Source organism: Atractosteus spatula, chromosome 9 (genome assembly GCF_055471065.1).
Source record: "Atractosteus spatula isolate fAtrSpa1 chromosome 9, fAtrSpa1.hap1, whole genome shotgun sequence".
Classification (NCBI taxonomy): domain Eukaryota; kingdom Metazoa; phylum Chordata; class Actinopteri; order Semionotiformes; family Lepisosteidae; genus Atractosteus; species Atractosteus spatula.
In genome coordinates, this window is record NC_142714.1 from 10,629,896 (window position 1) to 10,648,738 (window position 18,843).

The window sequence follows — 18,843 nt, forward strand, 5'->3', positions numbered from 1 at the left end:
TTGAAGCCTTGGTGTCAGCTTCAGCAACGTGACAGGGTTGCTTGTTCCACACTCCCACAACCCTCTCTGTATAGAGCTGCTGTCTGTTCTCAGTTTTAAATGTGTTTCCCTGGAGTGTAGCCACTTGTGCAGCAGGGCTTTTACTGGAGCCCTGTCCCTCGCCCAAGGGCACAACATCAACGTCCCGCACAATACCTGTCCATAACCCTGACCAGTACTTCACACTGCTGCATACAAGCTCTTTATCTCAGTGTAGGTTAATATACAGTATACCGCTCTCTTGGCAGAGAGGTGTGTAAATGGATATGTCTTTCAGCAGTTGGTTCTGCTGTGATTAGTGTTTAATTGTTTTTATTATCGGACATGCTGAAAAGAGAGAATTTTTCGTATCTTAATGTTGTGTCACTGTGGATGAAAAACATTCTGATTGCATGCGGGTGGGACAGGCCCTTCACCCGTTTCTCTCAACATCGTTGCCAAAGAATGAAACGTTTTTTTTTTTTAAATCTATGGGCCGAGGGGGAAAAAATGCTCCAGGGCAGTTTGAATGTATTGGGCTTTATTTTCTTTCTGAAAGGAAAAGAAAATCGGTATGATTGAATTCCTAGGTGTTAGGAGGCAGACGAGCATGCTGTGAAATGGGGACAGGGTGATCAGGTGAGCGTTTTGAACAGTGGAAGGGGGAGGCACTAGCTCGGTGATTAACTTTCACTGTTCTGATTTATTGCTGCCGCCTTCTGGGACAGACGGGGAATTGCAGGGCGATGTAATCCTCCTTGCATATTCCTCTTAACAGAGAGGGAATTTTCATTTGAAATGAAATCGGCATTTGTGCTTGTTTTTTTGGAGGTTTCGTAGGATCTTGTTATAAAAAGTGGGTCGTGTAAAATCTAAGCATTTTGGAGTCTCTGCATTTGTCGGTCAAGTTTCGGTCACGCTGGTCTTGTTACTTCCAGCGTGAACAAGCAGTTTGGCCTTGTTCCGGGAACTTGTCCTCATTAGTTGTCTGACAGCTCTGTGTGTAGCCTAATCGGGCGCATTTTGTTTCAGAACTGATTTTGCGAGGATGTTCAGTGGGGCGCAGTTTCCTTTGTGCTCCTGCCGGCGTTGTCTTGGTTCATCTGCTGGAGCTGGCATTACGAGCGGTTGGTGAAATTGAAAAAATGAGTTTAGACCCATTGAAGTCTATGAGTCTGACAGAGCCAGCATGGGATAAGGGCTATAGTAAGGGGATTCATTAAGAGAGCAGTGGCAGACCATTGCCACATTTCTGCTGCTGTAACTTTGATTACTTAATACATGGCATGTGGGGCACTATCAAAGTGTAACGTTACCAGCTGGATGACACAAGTGCCTACTGCTGTGGTATTGCCTACGCTTAAATACAATGGCAGTGTAAAAAAAGCTAGGAGTAGGTCGCAGGATCACACAATCTTCTGAACAACTAAGCAAAAATCTGTTGGAAAACTACATAATAGTTTTCATGCAGAAAGCTGTGAAAAAATAGGAACCATACAGTAGCTCTTTTCATACAGAAATTTGTAATTTCAAGGAGCTCAGTGCTGTGGCCATAAACTTGTCATGTGCACTTTGGAGGAAAGTGCCCTGGTGATTGATGAACGGCATGATGCTGTGTCTGGCCATTGGTGTGACGCACATGCGTGGATCTGTCCTTCCGTAGGTCCGGAGATTCCACCCCGGCCTCTTCAGACACCCCTCAATTGTGAATAACTCGGATTGCAATTGCCATTTTTAAAATGGAGAATTATGTCTTCTGGCAAGTTAACCATGTAATGAAACCTTCTGCAAACAAACGTCAGCATTGTATTCTGACATTTGAAAAATGCAGGCCCTGGAAACCTCGTGCGTATTTTTCTGATTATATAATCTAGTTTCTTTAGATATGTTGGGTATTGCAAGTCCTTTTCAATTTAGAACGAGCATATACATGTATTTTTGCAAAACCTGTGGCCGACCGAACAGAATGGATTGGATTATCCAGCATCTAGTGCAGATAGCGTGCAGTGGAAGAGAGATGATCGTTTTATTGTTCTGCTTTCTTGAAGAAGGGAGCAGACAGGCTCAGCTTCAAGGCAGAGCATGAGCATGTAGCCCAGTCCTTCCCCCAGTTCAGACACTGATTATCCCATCCTGTTTCCTGGCTTGCCGTGAGGCACAGACGGTCATGCTGTATGCCTGTGGCACGCACAACACTGTATCAAAATACAGACTTTTCACATGCTGGAGTAAAAATAGTTCTCAGTCCACAATCATGCTAGTGCCTGGATCTGTGGCTATCCCCCACAGCTCCTCTGAGGCACAGCTATAAAGAGATTGGAATTAGGGTGCAGGGTAAGTCTGGGTGTGTTTATACAGAACCCATCGGTTTTCAAAATCAGCCTCATTTTAGTCGTCTGTATCTGTTGTACCTGGGCCATTAAATCAGATTTTGTTTTTTGACTCACTAGAATTAAGTTGTGTAGACATTTTGAAATGCTGATTTTCTTCACAGTTATAGTTAGGTTTTCTTAGTCGCTGATGGAGATGAAACATTATAGCTGAGTAACATTGTCATCTGTGGGGACTACTTTGTATTTTTCTTCATTTAAAAGACTTGACATACTCTGCGGGCTCCTCTGCACTGTTTTCTTTTGCTGTTTTTTACTTCATTTCGATTCACCCTCCTGATCATGTGCCTTCATAAAACTATTTATAAACTTAGTTCTCCATGAGACTTCAAAACCAGGCCCTGACGTCTTTGTTGTAAAAGATTCCATGGCACTGGAGCTAAGAGTTGGTGATGTTAACCTCAGAGTAGTGGCTGACTTCTTAAATCATGATCTCTTACTCTGCTGCTTCTTCTTCTTTTTCACAGCCTTAGTCCCAGACTGTCCTGGGGTCAGCTGCTCTGGTCGCTCTTCTCCACTTGTCTCTGTCGAGCACATCTTCCTCACTCACTTCACATACCTCCATATCTTTTCTCACACAATCTATCCATCTCTTTCTAGGCCTGCCTCTTCCCCTGTTGCTTTCCACCTCAAATTCCATTACCCTCTTTGTTACTTCCTCAACGTCCCTCCTCATGATATGTCCATACCACCGTAACCTCGCCTCTCGCATCTTCTCAACCACATCCACCACCCTACATCGTCTACGGATTTCTTCATTTCTGATCTTATCCTTCATTGAAATCTGCAAATTCCATCTCAGCATCCTCATTTCAGTTCTTCTCATCAAGTTCTCTTCCCTCTTTCCAACTGCCAAGCATTCAGCTCCATATAGTAGTACAGGTCTAATCACAGTCTTGTACATTTTGCACTTTAACTTTCTAGGAATTTTCCTGTCGCAGATTATTCCAGTTATTTCTCTCCACTTATTCTCTTACTCTGCCTTGGGATATATTAAATCAGTGACTCCTCAGTCAATTCGTTTTGAAGCAAATGTGTATGATCACTGCCATGATAAGTGAATTTTGCACGGACATCTGTATTGGCACAGGGTTACTGTGTTGTCTGCAATAATACCCCGTCTTGTCCTGTCATTGTCAGTATTTACCTGTGGACAGTGGCGCTGATTTTGGCAGTCTGCACTCTCACTCCGAAGCCACCACATGTGCTGTTTAAATCTAACCCCTCTTTGTGAAGGAATTTCTAGTGAATTGTGCTCTTTAATACTCTATTGTTATTTAATAACTCTTGATTCTTAATTATTATTGACCAGAAAGTCAGTTCCGGTTGTCTTACTAAAGCATGTCACCAACGAAATGTTGAATGAGGTTATACCCACTAGACATAGCTATATTATCTGTTTTATTAATATCATTTATAATATAATTTTATTAATGATAATAATATTGATAATATAGCAGTCACTCGCTGTCTAAATGCTTGTTCTAAATTCCTGTGCATCTTTTGAATTTTTAACTCTTAATGCTATAGGATCTTCCCGACAAAAAAGACCGGCAAGACAAAAGATAGTTTTTGAAAAGGATCATAGATTACATTTTATTTTTAAGAAAGAAAAATATACCAGAGAATCCACAGTAGCTCTTTTCACTTCAACAAAACAGCTCATAAAGCACAATTACAAAACGCTTACAAAAGCGTGGAACACGAAATAAAAGATCAACTGGAGTTTCCCAAATATCCGGTCTCCCTCAGATGTTTAGCACACCTGTACTGGTCACTGACATTTTCCTGTCTCTCCTGGGACTAATTAGGCTACAGATTCAACTGCTGGATCCCAGCATGGGCAGCTGCAGGAATGGGCTTAGCCACAAGGGGTTTTGCTAGGATTGTTATATTTTTATTGCAGTCGCAATGCTTACTTCATAGTTAATAATGGAGCATCTTAATCATCACCCAGGGACACCTTTTCTCTTTTAAATGTACATTTAGATCTATATCACCGTCTTTTTTTCAAAAACTAATTTCATTATAAAAATAATTTGATCTCTGTCTTAAAACATGTATCACAACATTTTTCCCAATTCTTTTATTAACTTAAAACTTAAAACCAATGTTGAAATTCTTTTTCCTCTTATGAATAAAAAATATAACCTTTTCTCTTACAATCCTCACATCTACTGAATACATCGACAGCAGTGCTAAGAAAGAAGATTTTATAAAAATTAATGATACCATTTTTGTTATATAATGTGTATATGACTCTCAATACTCTAAACTTAAAGAACAGTAATATAGATGTGCATATTTCTTTAATAACATTTCTGACTCTTCCTCTAGTAGTAGTGGTTAGTAGTAGTACACGCTCACTAACACCGACACAAAGCAATGTCCAGGACAGCAAGGAGCCCAGAGAGGTATAGAGTTAACTGGAGATACGGCTTCAATAATGAGGAATGCATTTTCATCACATGAAGAACACAGGACAGTACAGGATGCAAATCATGCTTGATTGTCATACTGCAAAAGCTTTCAGTGATTTGGAACATTTTCACTTTTCTGAAGATCGATACATTCAGCCTGTTGGCTTGATAATGCGTTCTGTAAAGTTGCACGATTTTCACTTGTAATGTTAGCCTGTGTGTTCTAGTACACGGAGTTACAGGTGGCCGTTTTTAAAGGCGGACAGTAAAGAACTGCATTTTCTCTGCTGCTAGCTTCCTAATGTCAGAAGCAGATTATTTAAATGATTCTATAAGTGACAGTCTCGCACCAAGAGTCAAGAACTCCTGTTCTTTCCATCTTTTTAAAGACCCGCTTGAACCAATCTTGTTGATTTAGTGATAATAAAATGCTACAGTTTCAAATACCAAAAAGATATAGCGGTATATCGATAGCGGTAGACTGAGCGCGCTAATGGGTCATTCTTAGATGTAGAGTAACCTCAATGAAATCCACAATCCTTGCTTCCTCAGCACAGTTTGCAAAAAATGGGCCTTTTTTTTTTTTTGCAAATTATGATGGAAAAGCTACTGGTTATGATTTGTGCATGGGATCAGTACCCTTACCGCCTGAATAAGAACGGGAGCTTGAACCGGAGAGCCCCCTGAGCTCTCGGGGCTCTCTGTGTAGAAGCGGGACGCAGAGAGAGCGACAGTGGAAAGTCGTGGACACTGGGGGAGCAGGGAGGCGCTGCTGGTCAGGGCTGCTGAAGAAACCAGATCTCATTGTGCCGGTTGGCGGCGGCGGGGTTGGTGTAGCCGGCCACGATGAAGGAGTCCTGCAGGCGGATTTCCGGGCACTCCAGCACCTCTGCCAGCAAGCTGATCTCGTACAGAATGGAGTGCTCGTTGGTGGGCCCCCCGAAGGTCCTGAGAGAGAGGGAGGGAAAGACAAGACATGGGCTGTTTGTTAGTAAAAGTAAATAAAAATTGGATGTCTGGAGATTCTGTAGATTTTCACCACCAGCAGCCATATCGCCCTGCAACTCGGAAATGACGAAACACTGAAGCTGAGCAGTCCTCCTGGGAAAAAGGAAGGTTTCTGCTTGAAGGGGTGCTAGGGGGGCCAGTAGGGGGCGCTCACCCTGCAGTCCGGGCTGGTCCTAATGCCCCAGTATAGCGACGGGGACACTATATCGTAAAAAGGCGCCGTTTATCGGATGAGACGTAAAACCAAGATCCTGACTCTCTGTGGTCATTACAAATTCCAGGGCGTTTCTCGAAAAAGTATTCTGGCTGCCATTGCATCATCCAGGTGGTGTGAATGGGTTCCCCATTACCTGTAAAGCGCTTTGAATGGAGTGTCCTGAAGAGCGCTATATAAGTGTAACTAATTATTATTATTTTCGTAGTGTCCTTTCCTTGTCCAGAAAGAAAGGACTTCTGTTTGAAATCAGTGTACCAGTAGTGAGACTATTTATCTTTATTTATTTATCGGGTATTTATCTTTAGTTTTCAGTAACATTCTGAGAAGGGCAACAACTACTTTACACCAGACGAGCTTTAACTACTACGTCTTATACGTGCCCTTTTGCTCTGCATCTCAGTGGTGCGATGGGCTTTCTCTATAGTTGAGCGCACTGACGTTTCAACGATTTAACGAAACGAAACATAGCCGGCAAGTTCCTCTGCCGCCAGCGAGTCTTCACTGCTCGCGACGCTCACCTGGTGTAGATGATGGCGGCCGGCCACTCCTCGATGACAATGTCGGGGTCGTAAGGCTGAGGAGGGTGGGCTTGGTGCTGGGAGGGCAGGTAGTAGGCAACGGTGACCTCGCGTGACAGCACCGAGCGGGAGTTCTCCGTGCGCACCACCGTCACTATCGGGATGGTCAGTCCCAGGAAGCCACCTGAACGGGACAGGAGATGCGTCTGGAGAGCTGCTCCACTTAAAAGCGTCTTGCGTTCTTCAGAGCCCAGCTCTCTACCCTTCTCATGGTTACAGTGGAAATCAGATGTGCAAGTGCTCTGGGTGCTAGAGACGTCTTATATAATTTCAAGTCAATGGGAAGGGCTTCAGGTATCCTAGAAACACAACTGTAGACGAAAGCAGAGGATTTGGACGTTTTTGTGCGACGTCACCTCTGTACCTTCTTACTGCCATAATAGGTTCATATGTATCTAGCACTAGCACTATGATATTCAGCACCTTTCTTACTTGTCAGGGTCCCCAAATTCTTAAAAAAATGACTCGAGTCTCGCATGTCAGTTTGGCCTTTTCAGAAGGGGAGGTATTAATGGCCTCAGTAATGGAAGGTCCTCCTGAATGCAAACGTTTGGGGGAGGGGGGGTGGAGACCTGACGGGTATAGAAAGGTATTGAAGAACAGAGTATATTGACAGGCGGACAGGAGCCTGTAAGCAGCCGTGCCCTTTTCCGAGGCCAGGCGCGTCAGTCCCAGTGCACTCGGCAGCAGGCCTGAGGGGTCACCTGTGGTGTTCTGCTGGCAGATGTATCTCATGAGCTTCATGAACCCGAGGCAGATGCTCTGCTCGTACTGCTCCTCCAGGACGGTGACGCACGCCCAGTGGGCCTTCTCGTAGTGCCTCTTCTCGTACAGCACGTCCCCGCACTGCGGAAAGGTTCACACAGGTCAGCGCCTCCCCGGGGGCACCTCCCACACCTCCCGAGCCTTTCCCGGCACACCCAGCCGTTTTAAGAGAAGTTGTTTTAAATCCAAGAGGCCCCTGGAGAAGACTTGTACTTTTAAGGAGAAATACTTGACTTTGCACCCTTGACTTAGAAAGGCGGTGTGAAATGGGAGCTTGTTTCTGTGAACAGGGCTGTTTTTTTTGTCCGATGCTATAGTCCGGGACCTACCCGAAGCTCCTAATCCGCACTTTCTAAACATGATCTCTAGCGATTCCACGCCTCAGCACACAGTATGGGATATTTCTATTGGAATTACTGTATTGTAATGGAGAGTAGAGTGAATTTGCTAATGCTTTTAGACACGAGTTAAAAGAACAGTTTTTGAATCCATTTCAATTATTGTCTCCTCACTAGAAGGGATGCTTATTAATTAGGTCAACAGGTCACTTATGTCCAAGAACTATCTTCTGTCTGACTCAGTCTCTGAGGAAATGTGAAGGACTTCAGCTTATTACGGTATAAGTCGGGAGAATGTCTGTCCACAAAGAGACCCGCTAGTCTCGTGGGAGTTAGGAGGCGAGGTCATGGCAACCAGGGTCAAGAGAAAACCCTTCCAAGAGCAGCAGTTTCTACTGGTCAGCTCCCCGAGGAGCAGGGGAGATGGTCTCTTTCTCAGGTTTCCACCTGCTCCTGAGCCACCACACCTTTAATGAGATCCCTTCCAGTGAGGTAAGCCTCTTACACCCTGGTATTTATACTAGTTTAAGGAGACTAGGGAGCTAATAGCCTTTGCTGTGGTTAAAATAAAAGGTCTGCCCCTTCCATGAATACATGTGAGTAGATTTCAAGTTTGTTCGTTGGAGAGGATCAGCCACTCTGTGCTGAAGGGTCATGCCACATGCCTTCAACATTGGCCTAATATTGGCTTACAGTGCTCTTATCCAGTCAACCCAGATGTGTTCCACACGTTTCTTCTTAAGAAAAAAAAATGACCAAACACAAAACGACTGCGTTAACAATCAGCCAACCTCCCAGCAGTCCCAGTGACGGGCCGCATCTCATTTATCCCTTAGTCAGGGTAGAGTGCAAACAAAGCAAAACAATTAAAGGGGATTAAGGTGATTTTTTCCTACGCACTACACAGAAAAGAAAAATTGCATTCATCCAAGCAAGCAAATGAATTGACATAAAATATACAAACCTATTTTCCATGTTATTACATGCACTTAAAACTATGGGCTGAACTCCCCTGCCTACTTAAAGTGCGGATCACGGGGCAGCAGCCAGTACAGCACTGAGCTGCGATGAGAATTAAAAGCTATGGGGCTTTTTGTAGGGCTTTGAGGGAATTAAAGCCACATCATCGGCTTATGAAAATGGTACAAAAAATCACTTCATTGTGGATGTAGCTGTGGAGGTTACCCCTGCAAGAGCAGCACAAAGATGTCAGCAAGGCGTGGAGGCACACTTCGTGCTAATGTGCATTGAGACTGCAGACCTTCAGCTATAGGCTCACCATCACCATAATCCAACTAGATGACTTTTCAAGTTGGTGACCAAGTCCAGTTCCCCTTTGACAAGCTTCGTGCCATATGTTCTCTTTAAAACGCTGGATTTAAAATGTATTTCTGATGCTGTATCTGCTGGGCACTTGAATCGGTTTAGGAGTTTCCTTGCTGTTGGCACTGTTTGCAGGTTTGCTCATTTTCACGCTTTCCTGGCACAGCTGTCCTGCAGTTTGGGATCGTCGTACTTCCATCGAGGCCTCCGATCATTAGAGACAGACCGCTGGCAAGTAACTGCACGCCACTAAACTGTGTGCAGTCAATATTCTCACTCTCTGACCACAGCACATGAACAAGAGAAGGGCAAAAGGAATTCTGCTGTGGTTTAATAAAACAGAATGGTAACTAGTAGTACTCTTTTATACTCACGTGCATGCAGACAGTTTTGTTTTCATCACTGGCTTTTTTTCCTTCAAAAATTAAGACATTTTGGGGTTTTACGGATTTATGGACCTGGTTGAAGTTGGACTTTTTTCTATATGCAGTCTATAAATGTTTGGACCCTCTTTATTATGCATTTATAGATATATAACCTCTCAAACACATCTGGCTTATTACAAAGTAATACCTGGCCTAAGCAGACAGCGATTACTGAGTCAGATGATCTCCGGCACTTGTGTTTTTTGCGTCTCCAATCTGTAAGTCACAGACTCACCTTTTCCTTGCGAGTGATGAGAGTGAAGGGCACACTCTCGCGGTCCTGTGTGCCTTGGTTGTTGCTGGTCAGCTGCTGGATAGGAACGGCCATATCTGAGGAGAAGCAGGAGGTGTGTTGAGGGATGGGCGCTCAGGAAGCACTGGTGTAGAAATCTCACTGCAATCTCTCTGTCTCGAGAGAGATACAGCATTCTTACAGATCACTGTCACTACAGAGGACAGAATCACAGATTTCTGGAGTGTAAGTTTAGACTTCAGGTTTTTCAAAGCTTTTGATGTATTTATGTCGTGTGTAATGAAGAAAATCTATTGCTTATGTGGCCTGTATCGCACAAAATGCTTTATCAAAGTGATCCGCTAAAGTGCATAAATCAGGATTTTGTCCTATTTATATTCTTAATGGAGAGAACTAAAATGCAATGAGAAAATAAAATTCTAACTGGCTTCCTTAAAAAAGCATTTATTTTCCTAATAAAACAGGGACTGTGGGATTTTATATCTTGGTCTCGGTACTGACGGATCATTCTAGGCTTTTTTAAAAAACTTGAATCGACATGCCCTTGACAATTTATTTGGGAACTGTTTAGGAAGGCTAGATATTTTAAAGAGGAAGTAAATGTGTTGGGATTTTCTGGTTCACTGGACAGCTGGCTCTTGGCAGGGAATGTGCCCCAGTGAGGATGATGATCAGAGCTGCCTCTCGGCTGTGTGTCTGTGTCTGAGTCAGTTGATGGACTTTCTGTTGCGCCTGCTCGTGGGACCACATGATTGATATTTTAATGTTGTGTGTAATGAAGAAGCCATTGCTAACAGGCCTATATAACACTACATGGCTGTTAAAAGCGATCCACTAAAGTGCATCACTCAGGATTTTGTCCTTTTTATGTTCTTCGTAGAGAGAAATAAAATGCAAGGAGAAAGCATTCCAATGACTCCTAATAACCTGGACCGATGTGAAGCCCTTAGCAGTCAGAAGAGGGGATTGTTTCTGCAGATTTAGCTTGTTCTTAAATGTTAAGACACTATTAGAGGTCTCTGCTCTCTCTCTGTGTGTCCGTATTGCAGTGGTTTGATTAACCATCAACTACAGTATATTAAACCATATCCTGTACTTCACGAGTGAACAATTTAGTTTTATGTTCAAGTGAAAGTTTGCAGAGAAGTGTGTACTACGCATTAAAGAGTTGAATCTGATAGATTGAAGGGCAGAATGACTCCTACGTATTTGGTACCCGTGAGTTCTTATGAGTGGGCAAGCATCAGACATACGACCAGTATAATATTTAAGCACCTTGTCACCGTGATGGGCAGTGACCAGATGCTTAATATTTTTTATAGTATGTTTTGGCTGAGACAAATGCAGTGATAAAGAATTTAAACTTGGCCTGTAATGAAATCAAGGAGTTGCTACATATTGGGGTGATGAATAATTGGGCTAGATGAACAGAAAGGCCCAACTTTTTTGTGATCTTATTTACTACACCACATGAGAAATTCTTCTTTGTTGTAAAAGGGGAATTTGATGTGCTGCATCTAGGAAGAGAACCAGCAGGTAAAGGCACTTCCAGCCAAGTACTTGCCATGCTTTGGAGAGTGTAGGGCTCAAGACTTGTTGACAAACTCATGACTCTCTTACATCTTCCGGGGAGGGGGTTGAGAAGGCTGGATTTCGGTTATTTCAGGAAAGCATTTAACCGTGCAACCTTTTTGGCCCCTGGAGAAGATTTACTAATCCTCTAAGCCACAAAGCCGAGCTCATCAGTCGTGCGGCTGCGCCTGGAGGAGTGGCAGCCAGGGGAGCCCACGCGCTCCTGGAGCGACTCCCTCGCCTCAGGTGTCCAGCCAGGAGTCCTGGGCCACTGTGGCCAGTTCGTGTGCAGCAGCACCTCTTACACTCCCCTGTCACTGGAGCTCGGAGCAGGAGCGCCTGGTCTCCGCCCGACCTCGAAGAATGCGGACGATACGTTCTGTACGCTTCGTGGAGTTGGGTGGATGAACACCTGTCCTCTCAGGTTGGTTTTGGACAGTTGAATTTCTGAGGCATGCAGAACATTTCAAGCCATTACATTTTTAAGGGTTAGACAATAGGGCCCAATTTTAACTTTTTTATTTTATATTATTAGATATTAATATAATACGAGTTAAAGAAATAGTGATGCAGTAGTTAGTGTGAAGGGCTCTAGAGAACAGTTTCCACAGATTTGGGCACTGTGAAGACTCTTCTCTTCCAAACCCTACTTGCCCTTCCCCGTGGCAGCTCCTGGGAGGACCGCTGTTTACTCCCGACTCCGGACATGGTGGATGTTATTGGAGCGACAGTACAGTTAAAACATGGAGAAAGGAGATCCCTGCTTTAACCACGTTGGTAGAGCCTGCCTGCCACTCAGTTCCCAAACATTCAAACGACTATGGTCTTGAGCCCGGCTGCACTGGTGAATTCAAAACCTGCAGAGGAACAAGAAACTTAAACCTACTTCAGACCTGTGTCTCAGCTGCTTGGCAAGATGCTCCATAACTGCCGTCTTCTGCAAGAGCTGTTGAGCCAGTGAGCGTCTTTCCATTTTCCCCTTACTTTACTCACACTGTTCAATGGGTAGGGAGGGACTCTCACTTTGAATCCTTCCTAGTTTTTATTTTGCATTCCTCCCCCCCTCATTTTGTGCACATTTGGGTGGAAAAGACCCTCTGATGGAGATGGGATGGTAGACAAAACTAGTCCCTTCATTTACATTTCCTTTTCTTTTAAATAAAGAAAGCAACAAGTGCTTTGGAATAACACTGTAAAAAGGAGCAGCAGGAATGTTTCCGACCGGCTGTAGCGATGACTCCTGTGCGGCGACGCACTGGCGGCAGACGGCGGAGTTCCTACGCTGCGAACCGCTGGACTCCGGGAACAGCTGGTGGGAATCTGGAGGACCTTCTCCGACAGGGCAGCCTACAGCGCCTCCCGCCAGCATTCCGTGTGCTGAGGAAGTGGGTCACATGGGCTGCTTTACTACTGCTGGCGGCAGGAGTGTTATTTATAACCCGGCTCGCGGTTTGCAAGCTGCAGACCGCCACATACTGGCACGGAGAGCTGAATTCACCTCTTTTGGCCAAACCACAGCTCCTCTAACCTCTGTTCCTTGGTAAAACGACTCATCATAATGTCCAGAAGCGGAAAGCAGCTCGTGATCAGAACGGGAAGGCTTGTACGACCGGGACAGAGTTATCTTGTACTTCTGCTTGAGGGAAACCTAATAGCTCACCTCATCTTGCTGCTCTGGCCTGCCCGTCCGCCTGCGAAGACCTTCCCCTTCTGATCACAGGGCTGTCACCGCTGTACTGGAGCATTTTCAAGGGAAATAGTTCTTATCCGTGAGTAAGACCGATCTCCGGGGGAATATTACGTGAAGGACACGTCTAGCCTGTGCCTCTCACCCTTATTTTTCCCTCTCAATGTAAAAATCAGTTTGTAAAAACATGATGGTTATTTCCCCCACCTCTCAGTTTTAGATAACGTATCAATATGAAAGGCTCAAATCTCTTGTATATTTAATCCATGAAATATATCCATGGCATTCCCAACAAAGGCACCGTGGCATATGCAAAGGCATCACTACATGTAGCCTATATTATAGCAGAAGGCCATGTAACCTCTACTGCATGATCCTGTAGTCCTAGCGTGCTATGCAAGTCTCTGCTTGCAGGGCGCTCTTCATTAATCTGTACAGCAATACTGGTGCTGCAGGGAATATTAAATCAAGAGTTCCTTCTGTATCACCGCAGAAGGGTATGTTATCTATGTATACAATTGCCAGGACTCATATAGTTTAATATATAAGGCAACAAATGTTTCTCAAAATTAAAGGGCCTTTCCTCCTGTGCTGCCGATATTGTTTCACACTAAATCGTTCAAAGTAACGCGATTAGAAAATGATGTTTCCGCGGACAATAGTCAGTTTCAGCCAGTCTGGCTTGTGGGACTTTTCTCCCCCCACTTCTCCTAAAACCACAAAGAAATCATTGTATTTCATGACAGCTCGAGGATTTCTGTTTATTTGCTCTTGAATGTTAAATATAGAGGGCTGCACTTTAAAATGTCTACACCCAAAACCTCATCTGTAGATGAAGTGCCTCCTGGGTCATGCTGTACATGGGACATGGGATTGTGCTCCATGAAGGTTCGGGATTGCTAGGACACGGAGACGTCCACCCCTCGCTGGCCACTCCCTCTTGCGGGGCCTTCCTTTGGCATTTCGTCCCAAACTGCATGAGCGGATCGATATAGTGGGAAGGCGGCAAGCCGTTTGCATTAGATCCTGTAAATATTCTGATGAGAAGAGCACTCTCTGCAAGCTCGTCACCTAGTTACCTCTGCCTTTTCCTCTTCCGTCGCCACCAAGTGATGGCAACTCAAAACTGTTAGGCGATTGTCAGAAACGAAGTACTGATCAGATGGCTTGTTGTTAAAATGGAGTTTCAGATTCATCCACAGACACAAACGAGCAGTCGGTGTTTTAGTCAGCTTGTTTCAAATCGTCAAGAGACCCAGTGGATGCTGTAGAATTCGTCAAGATTAAAGATAACTTTCGTAAGAGAAAGATTTAAGTTTTAGAAATTGTTTGGAAGGCGGTTGTGTTGCCCTTTTCAGGGACTGGATGGTATCTGACTTTTTTTTTTCTCAGTACTTATTCTCTGACAAACGGTTGCAAGCACAGGTCACAGTGACTAAGTCGAGAACTTTGCCGTTGCACACGAAGTTCGGCACCCTCCTGGTTTTTACTGTGAGGATCCGTGCGGCCAGTCGGACACAAGCAGGAGGGGAAAGACGGGCGGCTGTGTTTATAGGGATTACATCAAGTGATGGTGTCCCCTCCTGACTCCCTTGGTTTAATTTAAGCCTCTTTACAGGGCACCTTCTTATAGAAAGTCATGTCTTTTGGCATCCAGTTCTGTACTTCTTCAACACACTAAAATGCATTCGGCTGTCTTTGCAACAGTGGATTAAATTCCATTACTGTATTTGTGCTCCTTAATTCCAGCACAGTCAGTTCCTTACTGATCTTCGGGAGCACTGCAGTTTTGGGGTATGGAGATTCAATGTTTTAATCAATGTATTACTTTCCGCTCGTGGCACTTTATTGGCATTGAGATTTATTAATTATCTGTGTGCTTATGGGGTGGTTCTTCTTCCCCATAAGGAATGCTAGACAGCACTTTGGAATCATGAACAGCACTTAAGGAACAACAGTAGCACCCCTTTCCATTACATTATTTTTTAAAGTCGGAATTTCTGACCTAAATTCATGAAACCACTCAGACTTGTGTACATATTGTTGTGATGGTTATGAAGGGTCTTGGCTTTTCCCCGGTTTGCTACAGAGCTGCAGAATGACTGGAGGTAATTTGTGAGTAAACTTTATACTGGTATATGCAATGTCACTCAGTGCTGACCATACTGATCCTTATGTGGCTGAAATACTAACTGCAGCACAACTGGTGTTCTGCACTGAATGACATCGCAGGATGTCCTGATGGGTGCGTGTTTCACAGCTTACCTTCTTGAGAGTACTTTCAGTCACTTATTCTGCCTAGTAATTATTTTGCACCTTAATGGGGATAACAGGGCTTATGCGCTCAAGGTATGAGATGCACATCCTTGATTTAACTCCTTTCCTGTACTATTCCTTTGGGCACATATATGTGATATCTTGATGTTTAGCCTCTTGCTTATTTGCTGGTACATTTTCTTATAAGGGTGTGTTGATTGCTACCATTCATCTCATAAATCCGGTAAAATTAATGATTTCTGACTTCCTTCAGAACACGGGGTTTTTAAGAACGCTTATATTCAGTCAGAGGCTTTTTAAAAATGTGTTCGACGCGTACTGATAAAATTGCTTAAATGCACGGGTCAGTTGACATTTTAAATGACACACGAATTTGTTCTGTCCAGTTGACATCAAAAATAGGTCAAAGCCTAAGATCTCGTATCGCACGACTTAACCTCATTGCAAGATATAGCACTGAACAGGACCAGTGTCATGATGGAGGATGAGATGTTCGGGCTGAGATCGGTCCTCCATGTCGGACGTGGGACAGTTCCCTCACTGTATAAAACTAGCCGAACAATAAACGCCGTGAGTCGGAAAGAGCGCGATCCGGGTTTTCAGAAGGCCCCGCACAAAGCAGACCGAGCCAGCGGACGTGTGGTCCATCTGCTGGGGGCACGGGTGGCCCTCTGTGTGCGTGACCGCCGCGATCGCAAGCCTGCGCAGCGCTCCTCCGCAGTCCTAACGCCAGGCCACACGACCGGGATTTAAACCGCGGGCAATTATGGTTTTGCCCCGGTTTTCCTAAACCAGATCCCAGCCCATTTCTCTTAATTGTAGTTCTCGTGTACAATACCGAGCTTCAAAGCTTATAGGAAGGTGTCTGTGAAAGTGAAGTAAAGATGTTCCGTCGCATACATATCCCAGTTCTCCTGCCCAGTTTTATTGTCGTCCCACAGCAATACAAATTCACGGCGTCAGGTTCTCGGCAGCGCTTTGACCAGAAGCTACACCAAGGATGTTCACTTTAGTACGATAGGAATATTTGTACAGAAATAGGTTTGGTTAACCGTTTCGTTTTTAACCAGTTCTGCCTTGATTGTTTTTCCCCCCGTCTAAAACAATTACATGTATATAGCCCACACTACAGAAGCAGGATATTAATATACTGTAGCAGATGTACTGTGGGTCTTAGTACGTAAAACTATGCAGTTTACAGAAGCACTACGCGCTTTTTAGTCAAGTGATAATACTGCTATTACTTTTATCACAAAAAGCCAACAAACTGACTGCATTTTAGAAACATCGGACATGGCTGAAAAAGTTTGATGACAAACAAGCGGTACTGTGGTTCTGTGTAGCAGGAAATGCACGAATCCGCTGCCGGCTTTGAACCGACACAGCTCGGGTTGTGAGGAACAGGTATTTCTCGCTCTCGGGCGCACATGACCGGGTGTCAGACCGCGCTTACCCCTGGGCACGTCCACTTGATGTCCTCTGCCAACGTCCTGCCAGTATTGCAGGAGCCTGTCCTGCTCCTCCTCCATGGACTCGCCTTCCTCCTCCAGGCTGCCGTTGCTGTTGTACGCCGAGTCCGCGGGCTGCTCTTCGGAAAAGGTCTCCAGATCTTCCAGGGTGATCATCCCCAGCCGGGAACCCGACGCCGACCCGCTGCCGCCTCCTCCTCCGACTTCGCCGCCACCGACACCCCCGCCGTTCAAACGGCAGCCCCCTCTATCCATGCTGGTGTTTTCGCTGGAAACCAATTTTTGTGCGGTTTAGACGCGGGGCTCGCAAGGTAGAGACCAGCGGGCGGCCAGGCTGCGTTCAGATGGCAGGACCGAAGGTGACGGCAACTTCTCTCGTACTTTTTCACCCCCTTCGACCAGGAAGCCAGCTGGCTCGCCTGCTGAACTGAGCGTGAGGGAAAGTTGAGGCTCTCCGGTTGGCTTATCGCTTACCTTCAAGCACTCGTTGTTGCATCGCGCTTTGTCGCTCGCTTTATTTTGTGCACGGCTCTAACTGCTCAGTAGGAAAGGAGGAAAAGTAGCAGCCCTGTGCCGACCGATACCCTCCTCCCTCCTCTCAGCCCCAACTGTCAAGAGTGGATTCCTGCTGCCGGCTCGGCAGCTTCATGTTTATAAGGCGCTGTGGGCGGTCACGTGGGGCGGCCCCCACCCCCGGTAAAAACGCAGAGCCCTCACCCGGACGGGGAGAGAGCAGGGGGTGTTTGTTCGTGGGCTTTCAGTATAACTGGGATTAGTCTGGTTTTGAAACAAAAAAAGTTGTACGCGTTTTTTGTTGCAAGATTTTTTTTTAATTTCCGATTTTGTTGCTGCTTCTAAATGGGGAAAAAAAAAACAGACACTACAAATCCGGTTTAATCAGTTGTTGGTGCGGATTGGCAGGAAAGGAAGGAGAGCGTTCATGAAATACTGACAAACTGAGGCAGTTGTCGAGAAGAATCAATCTACAATTGCATTCGATGATTGTGCATTTTATTCATGGCGCATGCATGTTTTTTTTTTCTTATAGGGCGGTTAACGCCTCTTGTTTTGTTGTTGTTGTTTTTTCTTAACGCGAGAAACTCCAGCACTCGCTCGCGCACCCAGCAGAGAAGAGCCGCAGCTCGCAGCGCGCGCGCGGCGCGGCTGCCATCTGCAGGACGCGCGCCGGGCTTGCACGCGGACACCTGTCGGCCTCCCGGCGGCGGCGGCGTCAAATAAACCCCATATCTCACAGCGACTCTTCCCCGACCATCTCACTGTCGCTCCTTAAGGCACAGCAACGTGTTCGTTTTCCTTCTCAAGTTGAAAATCCAAAGGGAGAAGGTTATGGAAGTGTAGACATTTCTTTTGAACGGTACCTCTGGAGTGTTAAATGAGATGCGGATTTTGTGGTTTCCCCTAAAACAGGGTATGAGGAAACATGGCCGGTACCTCAAAATACACAAAAACACACTGTGGGTATTCTGGGCTCAAGAAAAGCTCTGTCTCACCTGTACTAGTGAAAGTATTAATGGAAAGAAATAGAAAGCACAATGTTCAGGCTGCAGAACCTACAGTTGTGAAGGCTGAAGAAGGCTCTACAGCCAAAATGTCGTTTCTTCTTTCTGTTTTTCAGCGCCCACTGATTCAGCTTCCCATCCGAACCCCTGTTGTAATCTGGGGCGTTTCACTGCCCAGAGCGCAGCGGGCATTGCGTTGAAGGTGTACGCAACTGGTTCATGCTGACTGAATGGGCAGTAGCTCCGCTTCTGTTTGCCTTTTACCTGACCTAATTATAGGTCAGTTACAGCCAACTGAGAGTCAATATTGTTGTAAAACCTTTTGTTATGTCAGTGTCTTCTTATATGACAACACTGGCGATGCTCATCAGATCAGCCAAGGCTCAAGGCTCTTTCTTTTGTCTTTCTTTCATTCTATTCTGCTTGCCTTTCACCTGACCTAATTATATGATTTATTTTATAATCTTATTTCATTCCTGGGATGCAAAATTGATTTTTTTTCACCCTCAGTGTATTCTCACAATGCTGCTCGGAGAAGTGTAGTGTATCTCAGCAGCATCTTTGCTCAACGATGCTAGTGCTG

General features: G+C 45.1%; 2 protein-coding genes across 3 annotated transcripts in view; one reads left to right on the top strand and one right to left on the bottom strand.

The window, feature by feature from the left end:
* Window positions 1-18,843, top strand: part of fancm (FA complementation group M) — a 70,783-nt gene that overhangs the window by 2,734 nt on the left and 49,206 nt on the right.
* soul3 (heme-binding protein soul3) lies at window positions 3,975-17,486 on the bottom strand. 2 transcript variants are annotated; one of them, XM_088925502.1, is made up of 6 exons: window positions 17,215-17,486; window positions 16,725-17,008; window positions 9,718-9,812; window positions 7,336-7,477; window positions 6,572-6,755; window positions 3,975-5,776 (listed from the first exon to the last, which is right to left on the bottom strand). In XM_088925502.1, exons 2-6 carry the CDS (start codon window positions 16,993-16,995, stop codon window positions 5,605-5,607), a joined length of 864 nt encoding a protein of 287 aa, XP_088781628.1. In that variant the 5' UTR covers window positions 16,996-17,008; window positions 17,215-17,486; the 3' UTR covers window positions 3,975-5,604. The 2 variants fall into 2 exon arrangements, with proteins under 2 accessions (XP_088781628.1, XP_088781627.1); XM_088925501.1 differs by having other exon boundaries at window positions 16,725-17,486.